This window comes from Oncorhynchus mykiss, chromosome 11 (assembly GCF_057628025.1).
Source record: "Oncorhynchus mykiss isolate SJ-2025 chromosome 11, ASM5762802v1, whole genome shotgun sequence".
Taxonomy (NCBI): Eukaryota; Metazoa; Chordata; class Actinopteri; order Salmoniformes; family Salmonidae; genus Oncorhynchus; species Oncorhynchus mykiss.
In genome coordinates, this window is record NC_143032.1 from 49,129,782 (window position 1) to 49,143,585 (window position 13,804).

The 13,804-nt window shown below is 44.2% G+C and overlaps 1 protein-coding gene across 2 annotated transcripts; it reads left to right on the plus strand.

Annotated features, from left to right (window-relative positions):
- The first annotated feature begins 146 nt into the window (after positions 1-146).
- LOC110535033 (N-alpha-acetyltransferase 35, NatC auxiliary subunit) lies at positions 147-12,159 on the plus strand. Of its 2 annotated transcripts, none has more exons than XM_090190301.1 (23): positions 147-245; positions 3,465-3,593; positions 4,127-4,160; positions 4,313-4,430; positions 4,574-4,648; positions 4,735-4,902; positions 5,258-5,324; positions 5,441-5,484; positions 5,725-5,775; positions 6,254-6,337; positions 6,642-6,756; positions 6,889-7,067; positions 7,193-7,252; positions 7,343-7,449; positions 7,716-7,782; positions 8,056-8,154; positions 8,371-8,549; positions 8,655-8,800; positions 8,910-8,977; positions 9,109-9,249; positions 9,444-9,566; positions 9,652-9,729; positions 9,848-12,159. In XM_090190301.1, exons 2-23 carry the CDS (start codon positions 3,473-3,475, stop codon positions 9,905-9,907), a joined length of 2,184 nt encoding a protein of 727 aa, XP_090046427.1. In that variant the 5' UTR covers positions 147-245; positions 3,465-3,472; the 3' UTR covers positions 9,908-12,159. The 2 variants fall into 2 exon arrangements, with proteins under 2 accessions (XP_090046427.1, XP_090046428.1); XM_090190302.1 differs by having other exon boundaries at positions 4,316-4,430.
- Positions 12,160-13,804: the final 1,645 nt, after the last annotated feature.

Consider the following 13,804-nt stretch of genomic DNA (forward strand, 5'->3'; position numbering starts at 1 on the left):
GACATAATGTAGCAATAACATATAGGGCAAAACCCCCCCCCACACTGACCTAGAACCAAGAAATGTAAAAAAAATAAAACTGACCTGAAACCAGCACCTACTGACCCAGAAAGACCCTCCAAGGATTTGCATAGCTATGTTTTGGGACTACATGTCCCAGCGTGCAATGTAACGCTTAACGTCATATTTGTGCTTCTTCTTCCTGAGCCTCGGACAACTAGCTAGTAACGCTAGCAGTTAGCAAGGTATGTGTGATCAAAGATCACGCCAAATATTGTTAAAATTGGCAATATGTTTCATGCAATTACGTAATATATATTATCTTTTAATTGTGTGATATGCATGATGAAACATTTTTGTTGATACAGAGTCCAAGCTAGCTAGTTAGCGTCACCGACATTATTAGCCCGCTTGTCTGGTTTATGGATTCCACTAGTTACCACAGTCATAAAGTCAAATTGGCTTCATCGTAAAAATGAAATGAAACAAAAATATGTGCTTTTTGGGTTTAATTTAAGGTTAGGCACAAGGATAGCAGTGTGGTTAAGGTTTAACATCACATTAAGAATATTATTTGTAGAAATAGGCGGGGTTTATATATATATTTATCATAGCTATTAGCTTCTAACAATGACTAGCTCGTGAAAAGACAGCAAACTCGGTGTTTCATTACAAATTAGCTAGTTATCTTATTGAATGAAACCTTCATAGACCTGATAGTTAGCCAGCAGATCCGACCCGCTTGCTTACAGCTGCGCTACTATGGTCAGACAGGCTTCCTGTGCGTAGATAATGACCACTGAGCAGGCAGGAGATATGGCTCGGAAAATGTACCTCAATCTAGGAATGAGAAATGTGTTGTACTCTGAATTGTCCCATTATCACTACTGTTACACCGAGAAGATTGATTGACTGCTAGTTTTTATATAAACTTGGAGAGGAAGAGAGGCCCAACTTGGGGGGAAATCTGTCTCCTTACAGCAGGTAGTGTTTTTTTCACCCACCAAGCAATGAGTTTTTGTATGGTGGTCAATAAGAATGTCGAATTTGGTCAACAACAAAAATGTATGGCTTATTTGCTACGTGAGGTTTATTTGATCAAAGTTTCTAATGCTTATGTTGTTACACATATATGGATATAAGTATGACACGTGACATTCCAGAGTTGTCTCGATTGCTATGCATATTCATGGAATGAGGCTAGTAAGCATATCATCCCTCTCCATTGATGGTGCTTTCAAGACAACTGGAAACTCAGGAAAAAAACGAGGTCGTATCATGTTGTCAGTGATCTTCTGGTCGTAAAGTCGGAGCTCTAGAAAGAGGCCAGAGTTCCCAACTTGGAATTCCGAGTTGGATGACTGTTGAAAACAAATTTTCCCAGTTGGAGTAAAAAAAAATCTGAGTTCACAGTTGGTTTCACATAAAACAATTGTCAAAATAGTGTGCCTTCAAAGGGATTCGACCTCATAACCTCATGTCCCTGAATGGTCCATTGTTCCCTACTCTACCTACTGGTCAGTTGAAACTTTCTGTACAAAATCCTATACTATATTTGTAAGTACAGTGTCCAGTAGAGGTCTACACTTGAAAGTAGCTTGGAATCGAAGAAAGCACTGGAACCACAGCCAAATCAGTGGGATCTCGCATTTTGCAACACGTTTTGAAAAAGCATGTGATCAAACAAAGCTTTGTACATAAATGATGACGTATGTTTCACTTTATCAGAATAACGTCAGCAGACTGCTTAATGATTTCGACGTGTGCCTCGGAGCTCCGATATCAAACGAAACATCACTACCGTTATGGAATGGCAAGTTGTGTTGATCAACAAAGGAGCTAATTGGCTGACACTGCCATTTCAAAATGTCTGTGTGGCTTCTGCTACCTAGCATGAGACGAAAAGGACAGTTTTCCAGAAAAACTAGCAGTCTTTCAATCATCTGTGTAACAGTTGGGATAATGGGACAATTCGGAGTACAACTCATTTCTCATCCCTGAACTGAGGTACGTTGTCCAAGCCATATCTCGCGCAAGCTCCATGGTGTCGTACTCTACACAGGAAGCCTGTCCAACCCTAGTAAGCAAGCGGGTCGGATCTGTTGGTTAACCTGACAGTCAGCATAGACTTGAAAAAGGATCGCCTGCTGAGTCCCCTCGCCTTGGACCCTAGTGACAGACACTTGGATCCCTGTCTCAGAACGTTTCCGTTGCACTAGCGCCCACAATTTAAGGCCATTTTAGGCATTAACTCAAGCTGCTTAGACACTCTACACATCAGCATGTTAATCCCTCAAGGAGTCTGATCTTTCTTTGACCTGTCTGTTTGGTAAAGTGGATATTACACCCTAACAAGTGTTGTATTTCTCACACACCATCCTACTCTTCAATTATGAGGCCTATTAGTTGAAGTTTCAGACCAGCCTCAATCCCCAAAATAGCTCTGTCATACATTAATAGTTGCCTTCAGATTTGCTTTGACACAGGTATAAGGTTACGCTATTTACAGTATGTCATAACTCCCTTGCTTTCTGGCATATAGGCCAGTTTCTAAACAGAGATTGTACAGTATGTATATCCGTCTAAAACGAACCCACCTAGCCCAATCTTGGACTAAAGGAGCCTAACGTTATTCCTTAGTCCAAGGACCTTACGTGTTTTGTTTTAAGGCTGAATTGGCTCTGGAGGCCGTGTTCTAGAAACATAAATCCCTCTACTTTCATATCCCATCAAAATAATTTCACAAATGGAAAATACACACTGTTTTAACACAGTTGCAGCCGACAGTATTTTTTTTAGTGACAACACGTTTGTGGCGTTGGTCTTCCGTTTACACACGAGATTTAGATAGCACAGGTAGTCCACTCTGTCTTTTCAGTAAGCAAGTGTTGTAATATGGAAATATGGCTGTGTGGGAACCCTAACCCTATAAAAGGTGTGTATAAATGTAACATTTTATGAAAGATAAAGGTCCTTATGCTTCCAAAACCAATGAGTGTTAGTGTTCAGAGGGTCGCGGCTCTTAACAAAACTCCCCCCTACAGAAGACTCCTTCATCCAGGGACTTATGTGTAATGTCATCGAACTGAGAGACATGATCAAGAGCTAGAACCGGCCGTGCTACTTATTTACCTACCTGTGTTTGTGCCTGTTTGACAACGCTTTTACCACATCAGAGGGTATATCTGTGACCTGTGGACGGTTCTGATAACGAATGCGTTGTTTGCATTGTCGAGCAGTGCCCAGGAAATAATACAATCTAATTGTTAAATGCTATCACTGGGTATCTGTCACTAGAACACAGTTCCACTGGGTATCTGTCAGTAGAACACAGTTCCACTGGGTATCTGTCACTAGAACACAGCCAATTTCCTAGACCAGAGTGGAACTATCTGGCCTATTGAACATCCACACTGAAGTCAGAAGAGAAGTGAGTCATGTACATCTACTGGGTTTACTTTCAGCTTTAACCATGGTGATGAAGTCATCAGTTGAGGATGATGATGTGGGATGGGGACTGGGTGTCCCAGAGAAGATGAGGAACAATGCAAACTGGGTGGACATTACACATGACTTCAAAGAGGCATGCAAAGGTACAAGGTGTGTGTGTGTGTGTGTGTGTGTGTGTGTGTGTGTGTGTGTGTGTGTGTGTGTTACATGCTTTAACACCGTATTTCAGGATGTGCTAGTGATGTCAGTTATTGTGGGCTTTTGATACTTGCCCCTCATTTGTTTGTTAGACAGTTCTGAAATACCTGGTAAATTGGGTTTCTCATCAAAAGATTGGTGTAAATCACACAACCAGTAAAATAAAGGCCTGTACAGTATAGCAATTCCTAATGTATACCCAGTGTTTTCAGCTCTGTGGGAATTTGGTGCCACCAGTCTGAAATGCAAGCTGGATGGCACGGGTTAAGATGCCCTGCTGACCCCACTGACATCAATGCATGACTAATTCAAAATTCAATTTAAGTAGAAGTTAAGATTCACCCTTTGTTCCTGTGTACCTCTTCAGACAGTACAGGCTGGTGTTACACTGTACTACTGTAACACAAATACTGCTCTGGCTTTCATCCCTATAGTTCAGATGACTGAGTACATTTGCATTTGTTCTCTGTATTTACAGAGCTCAGCCTTGGGGAGTTGCTCCATGACAAATTGTGAGTATGAGTGTTTGTTTGTTTCAGACACTGTTCTAATCAACCATTAGTGAAATACTTCATTGCTTGCAGTCTGTCTCATTAATGAATACTGGGTATCTATCACTAGACAACACACACACTTTAGGTCTTTCTAATGGCACGTTTTTCAGCAGGTTTGGCCTGTTTGAGGCTATGTCCGCCATTGAGATGATGGACCCCAAGATGGACGCCGGGATGATTGGCAACCAGGTCAACAGGAAAGTCCTCAGCTTTGAACAGGCAGTCAAGGTATGGCTCTGATTCCTAGAGTTTCGGACTGTGAAATGAAAACGGTGGTGTTATGTTGAACCTTTAGTGAGGTGCATTGTATTCCACAAAGACTCTAACCCCCTCCCTTTCGTATCCTCTCTCTCATCCTGTCTTGTCTCTAGGATGGTTCCATCAGAGTGAGGGACCTCAGTCTTCCAGAGCTGATTGGGATCATGGACACCTGTTTCTGCTGCTTGGTCAGTTTTATTGCCTTATCAATACCAAACTGAATCAGCAAAGGATGCATAATTAATTACCAATCAAAATGTGTGTGTGTGTGTAGATCACCTGGCTGGAGGGTCACTCCCTAGCCCAGACAGTGTTCACCTGCCTGTACGTCCACAACCCCGACCTCATCGAGGACCCGGCCCTCAAGGCCTTCGCTCTGGGCATCCTCAAGGTGTGTGACATCGCCCGCGAGAAAGTCAACAAAGCCGCAGTGTTCGAGGAGGTAAGCCACTTGATCCCTTTGGGCTTTTGCACACACACAGTCACGCCAATGGCCACAAAAATTGGCAAAACGGCACCAACCGATCTGGGACTAGGATAACGCACACTGTCTCTCTATCTCCTATAATCCTGTCTATGGGACACAGTTAGGCTTGCAAAATTCCCAGGAACGTTCAATAAATTCCCTGGTTTTCCAGAAGTCCTGGTTGGAGGTTTCCTGGAATCAGAAGGGAATTTATTGAAAGTTCCCGGAGTTTTGCAACCCGCTGTTCCCTCCTACGTCTTCTGACCCGAAACAACGCCTTGTTTGGTTCTAGGTGTAATATTCACGATCCTGTTCTGTGTTCTGTCTCCAGGAGGATTTCCAGGCCATGACGTATGGCTTCAAGATGGCCAACAATGTGACAGATTTACGGGTTACAGGTGATGTTCATGCGACGGGCTTAGTCAGTGTTGTGGTTCATGTATGGCATTGGTGGTATACAATATATATATGTCGTAATGTGTGTGTGTGTACCAAATGAACCTTCTACCGACAGGTATGCTAAAGGATGTGGAGGAAGAGTTACAGAGGAGAGTTAAGGTACAGTACTTTCACACTACTTTCTTCCCGTGAACTGACAACACAACACGACTACACTCTGGCAGAATGGCCAAACGCGTTACTGAATAATATCGCTCATCCTTAACTTTCAATGACCACAAGTGTGTACAGTACCACCAACAGAGCTGCACAGCTCATCCATCACAAGTTATCTCCTCTTCCTCTCTGTCTCTCTCTCCTTTCCCTCTCCCTCTCATTCCCTCTCTTTCTCTCCGGTAGAGCACACGCAGTCGCCAGGGCGAGCAGCGGAACCCAGGGGTGGAGTTGGAAGTAAGACTGTCACTCTCTCCCTATGGATATATCCACCAGTCCACCTTATCGTCTCTCCCGTCTAATGGCTTTAAATCGACCCCTAACCCTCATGCCTTATGTACTGTTGATCTAAGAGGCTTTTGATAGGTCTAAGCAATATGGTCAAAATCCCACCTAGTTTATCAGAGGGAAACTTATAGCCTTATCTATACACCTATCAAATAATTTCAGCGTGCATAGGGTGTAGTGTAGCGTCTAGGGGTTGATTTGGGCTTCGGCATATATCCCATGCCTTCTGCCATGCCCAGTCCACCAGAGCTAAGAGTGAGGCAGCCTTTCAGTGAGACAAGCCTGGAATGTGCAGCCGCTTCTCAAAATAAAAGGAATGAACATTGTACGACAGAGCTAAATCTGTCTGTCCCCAGGGTCGACAAAGATATATTGTGTGTTTTTGCGATTGCGTGTGTGACTTAACCTTTTCCTATGCCTTTCTCAGCATCAGCAATGGATAGCACTTTTCAGTAGGATCAAGTTTACACGTCTTCTACTGACAGCGCTGATCGCCTTCACTAAGAAAGAGGTAACACACACATTTAGCTTAGAGGTAACACACACATTTAGCTTAGCTTCACCAAGAAAGAGGTAACACACACATTTAGCTTAGCTTCACTAAGAAAGAGGTAACACACACATTTAGCTTAGCTTCACTAAGAAAGAGGTAACACACACATTTAGCTTAGCTTCACTAAGAAAGAGGTAACACACACATTTAGCTCAGCTTCACTAAGAAAGAGGATCATGTGCATACCGGTAAGCCGATTTGATTTTTGATTGGACGTGTAATTGGTTGACTGATGCGTGTGATGTCATGTTGGCTCTGTCAGACCAGCTCAGTGAGCGAAGCCCAGAAACTCATGCAGCAGGCAGCAGATCTCCTCCCAGCCCTCCACTCTAGCATCGAGCATGGCATTCAGTACCAGAACGATACTACTAAAGGAGGTAACACGCGCACACACACTCCACTATGGCACCTAGGCCCAATGTGTCCGTCACTACCGTAAGAGGCAATGTTACACTCGTTGGAGAACCTCTGACCACAATTGAGCCCCCCCCCCCCCCCCCGCGTTCCAGATCAACCGATCATGATGGGGTTTGAACCGCTGGTGAACCAGAGACTTCTGCCCCCCACCTTCCCCCGCTATGCCAAGATCCTCAAGAGGGAGGAGATGGTCAACTACTTCAGCAAGCTCATCGACCGCATCAAGACCGTGTGCGAGGTCATCAACACAACTAACCTACATGGAATTCTGGTACTACGTCTGTAAATACTACAATAATAATTAGAATACTACATTCTGACAGTACTTCTGTAATGGTCTGCCTGTTAGAACATGTGCTAAAGGTTTATAGTAATGTTTTAACGTTCTGCTTTCAGGACTTTTTCTGCGAGTTCAGTGAGCAGTCCCCTTGCGTCCTCTCCAGGTCTCTGCTGCAGGTAAGCAACATTCTCCCTCGTGATTGGTGCATCTGGACAATTCTCTCCTCTGATTGGTCCTGTTCTGATGAATCCCCTCCCTGTCTCTAGACAACGTTCCTGATAGATAATAAGAAAGTGTTTGGGACCCAACCAATGCAGGACATGATCAAAGACGCTCTGAGGTACTTTGTCAGCCCGCCGGTGCTCTCCTCCAAGTAAGTCATTGAGGATTGGGAGCGTTTCTTTCAATGAACCCCAACCTTCAAATGCTTTAGAAATGCGTCCTTCCTACCTTCCTTGAAGTCATAAGAGATCTGAATTGGTTGGAGTGGTGTTTAAAATGGTCGCAATGTTGCTTTCACCTATCAAAACACCACAAAGGAAGGAAGGATATGTATGTCTGAGGTATTCGAACAGGGCCTATGAGTTTGTGTTCAAGCTCTATCTCTAGACCTGACTGATCCATGCGTTGCCACTGCAGGTGCTGCCTGCATAATAACCACCAGGCCAAGGACTACATTGACTCCTTTGTCACACACTGCTCAAGGGTAAGTCACCTGGCTGCGTTCCAAGACCTCTTTTCTCTATATTAATGCCACAATCCTTCATTTGTGTGTTTTTTTTCCCCCCCAGACCAAACGGCATCCCTGCCACTTGGTTAGCTATGAAGTTGAGGGGTGGAGCTGGGGGAAAATGTAACCACTCAAAATTCATAGATCAACGTGATAGTTTTAAACATATTCTGAAGCTATTATAGGCTTACACTTCTTTTTTTTTCTCCAAACAATGGACTGAAACGACCTTGTTCGGTTTCCCTGCAGCCCTTTTGCAGTCTCATCCAAATCCACGGACACAACCGCGCTCGGCAGAGAGACAAACTAGGCCACATCCTGGAGGAGTTTGCCACACTGCAGGATGAGGTGTGTGTGTGTGTGTGTGTGTGTGTGTGTGTGTGTGTGTGTGTGTGTGTGTGTGTGTGTGTGAGAGAGAGCGAGAGCCAGCGTTTGTGTACGCGTTGCTGTTTAGTGACGTGAGTGATCATAAAATGTGTGTGTGTGAGTGAGCGCGCGCTTGACTGCATGTCGCTGTTCTCCTGCGGTTGACTTATGGGACTGATGCGGCGGCGCCCCCTGCAGGCAGAGAAGGTGGACGCGGCGCTGCACAGCCTGCTGATGAAGCTGGAGCCCCAGAGACAGCACCTGGCCTGCCTGGGCACCTGGATCCTCTACCACAACCTGCGCATCATGATCCAGTACCTGCTCAGCGGCTTCGAGCTGGAACTCTACAGCATGCACGAGTACTACTACATCTACTGGTGAGGAGTGGGCACCCAGGTGTGTTCCAAAGGGCGTGTTCCATGTGTACACTTGACTGAGAGAGGTGTGTGTGTGTGTGTGTGTGTGTGTGTGTGTGTGTGTAGGTATCTGTCAGAGTTCCTGTACGCGTGGCTCATGTCCACTCTGAGTCGGGCGGACAGCTCTCAGGTGGCTGAGGAGCGCCTCCTGGAGGAGCAGCAGAAAGGACGCAGCAGCAAGAAAACCAAGAAGAAGAAGAAAGGCCAAGGGGGTCAGGATCAAGTCGTACATTTATTTGCATTGCACTGAATACATCTGGGAGTACACCGCCCGCCCCCATCCATAACTTAACCTCAATAAGAATGTGTTTGCGCCTGCAGCTCGCCCCCTCAGCAGAGAAATCACCATGAGCCAAGCCTACCAAAACATGTGTGCTGGCATGTACAAGGTAAGTGTGCGCACACACACAAACTTGTCCTACACATGTTATGCGTCCTCTGCCTTGGCTCAGTTGTAGTCCCGTTTTCTATCCAGACAGCATAAACACACACACACACTGAATTCCTGTCTCTGGTGCAGACTATGATCGCCCTGGATATGGACAGGAAGGTGCGGAAGCCGCAGTTTGAGTTGGATAGCGAGCAGGTGCGCTACGAGCACCGCTTTGCCCCCTTCAACAGCGTGGTCACGCCACCGCCAGTCCATTACATCCAGTTCAAGGTAACGTAGTGTGTCACCAACCATCGCTAGCTAGGATTGTGCGCTTGCATTTTCATGTGTCTGCGGTGCATTCCAGGTCAACATAATTGCAGACACGCTGCAACGAATATCAGGAATTACATGTTATAGTGGAGATATAAAAAAATATATAATTTGTAACGTGACCTGTTTCTCTCCGTGTGTGTCGGCTGTAGGAGATGTCCGATCTGAAGAAGTACAGTCCTCCTCCCAAGTCAGCTGACCTCTACATGGCGGCCAGCAAACACTTCCAGCAAGCCAAACTCATCCTGGAGAACGTCCCCACCCCCGACCCAGAGGTCAGTAAACCCAGCAGTAGTACAATAGATTGGGCCTCCTGTTTGTGGGTCTGAATTGCCTCTTTTAATTTGCTGATTGTTGCAGGTGAATCGGATCTTAAAAGTTGCCAAACCCAACATTGTGGTCATGAAGCTACTTGCCGGGGGGCACAAGGAGACAAAGGTAACAACACATCATAATGCACTGAGCAAAACGTAAACAAAGTATTTGGGAAATTTTAAACATTTCTGGGGCATTATTGTTGTTTGGTGATAAGGAAAATGATATTCCCCATCTCTAGGTACTACCAGAGTTTGATTTCTCTGCTCACAAGTACTTCCCTGTGGTCAGGATCATCTGAATCCAAGCCCTGCATTACTATGACAACTCAAACCCAGTACCCTCCTCCCTGACCCAAGTGTGGCGTGTGAGCCCAAAACGGAGACCAACTCAACAATATTCTCGTCTGTGTTACTCTGTCACTCTGGTAGGACAGAGACAGCAACATTGTTATATACAGTGCCTTGCGAAAGTATTCGGCCCCCTTGAACTTTGCGACCTTTTGCCACATTTCAGGCTTCAAACATAAAGATAAAACTGTATTTTTTTGTGAAGAATCAACAACAAGTGGGACACAATCATGAAGTGGAACGACATTTATTGGATATTTCAAACGTTTTTAACAAATCAAAAACTGAAAAATTGAGCGTGCAAAATTATTCAGCCCCCTTAAGTTAATACTTTGTAGCGCCACCTTTTGCTGCGATTACAGCTGTAAGTCGCTTGGGGTATGTCTCTATCAGTTTTGCACATCGAGAGACTGACATTTTTTCCCATTCCTCCTTGTAAAACAGCTCGAGCTCAGTGAGGTTGGATGGAGAGCATTTGTGAACAGCAGTTTTCAGTTCTTTCCACAGATTCTCGATTGGATTCAGGTCTGGACTTTGACTTGGCCATTCTAACACCTGGATATGTTTATTTTTGAACCATTCCATTGTAGATTTTGCTTTATGTTTTGGATCATTGTCTTGTTGGAAGACAAATCTCCGTCCCAGTCTCAGGTCTTTTGCAGACTCCATCCATCTTCCCATCAATTTTAACCATCTTCCCTGTCCCTGCTGAAGAAAAGCAGGCCCAAACCATGATGCTGCCACCACCATGTTTGACAGTGGGGATGGTGTGTTCAGGGTGATGAGCTGTGTTGCTTTTACGCCAAACATAACGTTTTGCATTGTTGCCAAAAAGTTCAATTTTGGTTTCATCTGACCAGAGCACCTTCTTCCACATGTTTGGTGTGTCTCCCAGGTGGCTTGTGGCAAACTTTAAACAACACTTTTTATGGATATCTTTAAGAAATGGCTTTCTTCTTGCCACTCTTCCATAAAGGCCAGATTTGTGCAATATACGACTGATTGTTGTCCTATGGACAGAGTCTCCCACCTCAGCTGTAGATCTCTGCAGTTCATCCAGAGTGATCATGGGCCTCTTGGCTGCATCTCTGATCAGTCTTCTCCTTGTATGAGCTGAAAGTTTAGAGGGACGGCCAGGTCTTGGTAGATTTGCAGTGGTCTGATACTCCTTCCATTTCAATATTATCGCTTGCACAGTGCTCCTTGGGATGTTTAAAGCTTGGGAAATCTATTTGTATCCAAATCCGGCTTTAAACTTCTTCACAACAGTATCTCGGACCTGCCTGGTGTGTTCCTTGTTCTTCATGATGCTCTCTGCGCTTTTAACGGACCTCTGAGACTATCACAGTGCAGGTGCATTTATACGGAGACTTGATTACACACAGGTGGATTGTATTTATCGTCATTAGTCATTTAGGTCAACATTGGATCATTCAGAGATCCTCACTGAACTTCTGGAGAGAGTTTGCTGCACTGAAAGTAAAGGGGCTAAATAATTTTGCACGCCCAGTTTGTTTTTGATTTGTTAAAAAAGTTTGAAATATCCAATAAATGTCGTTCCACTTCATGATTGTGTCCCACTTGTTGTTGATTCTTCACAAAAAATACAGTTTTATATCTTTATGTTTGAAGCCTGAAATGTGGCAAAAGGTCACAAAGTTCAAGGGGGCCGAATACTTTCGCAAGGCACTGTATGTCCCATTATGGCACCTGAAATCATGGCCATCTCCATTTTGAAGTAGTCCATTATCTTCTACTCCTATGAGTTGGTAAACAAACTTAAAGGTTGCATACTGCCACCTATGGTGTGTTGTTTAAATGGGTATAAAGCCAGATTTACTCCCACCTGCAGCTATGGAATGTTTTCTGACTAGTATAATTCATTGGCTGATCCCTCCTGATGACCTGGATGGAATTATGTGATCCTTCCTTAACCCATAGGAAGTCTCACCCAGTTGACTACTTCAAAATGGTGGAAGTCCTCAGTTGCACTGCCCTTGCTAAAAAAGGCTTTTGGGCCCTAGAGTCCTCTACCTCTGTGGCATTGACCCACAAAGGACTACAAATACCAGACATCCCAGAGGACGGACAAAACTACTTCCTCCACAATTCCCAAAACAAATTTGACTATGGTATTACAATTATTTATTTTTTGTAATCTCTGTCATACACTTCCTCAATAAAAACGTGTGATTATTTAACATTTTCAGAAAATGTGTTCATTGACTGTTCAGTAAGCAACAAATACATTGTAACAATCTAACGGCGACAAAAGTCCATTGTACAAAATTAAAAACCTATCCACAAGTGAAAAATATTCAACCATAATTTCCATTTGAATGAGTCTGCTATATAAAAAAATATACAAAACGTTTGTATTTGAAACATTTATAGTAGTGGGTCTGCCAGGTACACCAAGGATGCACAGAGGTGACTTTTTTAATCATCATAATTCAGAAAAATAAACCATATTAAAATAGTTATGTTGTGAGCAGGACACAAGATGGTCAAAGCTTGAATGATCCCTGCAAACATTTCAAATGATACAACAAAAACCTCATTACATTATGGTCTTTGTGGTTGAATCTGTGCTTGAAATTCACTACTCGACTGAGAGACCTGACAGATAATTGTATCTGTGGGGTACAGAGATGGGTTAATCATTAAAAAAGTCATGTTAACCACTATTATTGCACACAAAATCAAATCAAATGTTGGTTGCATATACATATTTAGCAGATTGCGGGAGTATCTAAGTGCTTGTGTTACTAACGGTGCAGTAATCTCTTAACAATACACAACAATACTGTCAAGAACCCGCTCAAGGCGCATAACAAACAAGGAGACAACGTGGAGATAAGGAATAACTAAATATAATTAACAATGGTGTGTAGTCAGTAATCAGTAGTGTAAGTGAGTGGTTGCGTGCATAAGTGTGATAATGAGGGGTGTTGAAAGGTGCCAACGCAAACAACCAAGAAACAGCCACAAAAATACCACAACCAAAATCTGTATCTGCGTGGAGAAAGTCTCCTCAATTGATGGGGAAGAGATTTATCCTGGGACACACCCGAGCCCAGGTGTGTCCCTTTTCACTGATGACCCTCCCGGCTCCACCCACCGACATCCTATTAAGGAAAACAAGAGCAAAGAGAAAGAATTTGGCAGACAGAGTGAGAGGGTCGACACAATACACACACATCTAAAAAGTTAAAGAATGGAATGAAGAAATACAGTACATTCATATGAAGTGGGCAAAACCGTATGTAAACATTATTAAAGTGGCCAGTGTTCCATGTCTATGGACATAGGGCAGCAGCCTCTAAGATGCAGGTTTGAGTAACTGTGGTAGCCGGATAGTGACAGTGACTAAAGTTCAGGGCAGGGTACTGGGCGGAGGCCTGTTAGAGGTGACAAAAATATAAGTCTGATGGCCTTGAGATGGAAGCTGTTTTTTCAGTGTCTCGGTCCCAGCTTTGATGCACCTGTACTGACCTTGCTTTCTGAATGGTAACGGGTTAAACAGGCCGTTGCTCAGGTTGCTGGGGTCCTTGATGATCTCCTTGGCCTTCCTGTGACATCGGATGCTGTAGGTGTCCTGGAGGGTAGGCAGTGTGCCCCTAGTAAATGCGTTGGGCAGACCGCACCACCCTCTGGAGAGCCATGCGGCTGCAGACGGTGCAGTTGCAGTACCAGACGGTGATACAGCCTGACAGGATGCTCTCAATTGTGCATCTGTAAAGTTTATGAGGGTCTTAGGGGCCAAGCCAAATTTCTTCAGCCCCCTGAGGTTGAAGAGGCGCTGTTGCGCCTTCATCACCACACTGTGTGGTTGGACCATTTCAGAT

Excerpts from the sequence above, each read along its gene's own strand:
- LOC110535033 (XM_090190301.1), top strand. The coding sequence starts at position 3,473 with ATGGTGATGAAGTCATCAGTTGAGGATGATGATGTGGGATGGGGACTG. Across the intron at positions 5,325-5,440 it reads GACAGATTTACGGGTTACAG|GTATGCTAAAGGATGTGGAG; the intron begins GTGATGTTCATG and ends TTCTACCGACAG. Across the intron at positions 7,783-8,055 it reads TTGTCACACACTGCTCAAGG|CCCTTTTGCAGTCTCATCCA; the intron begins GTAAGTCACCTG and ends GTTTCCCTGCAG.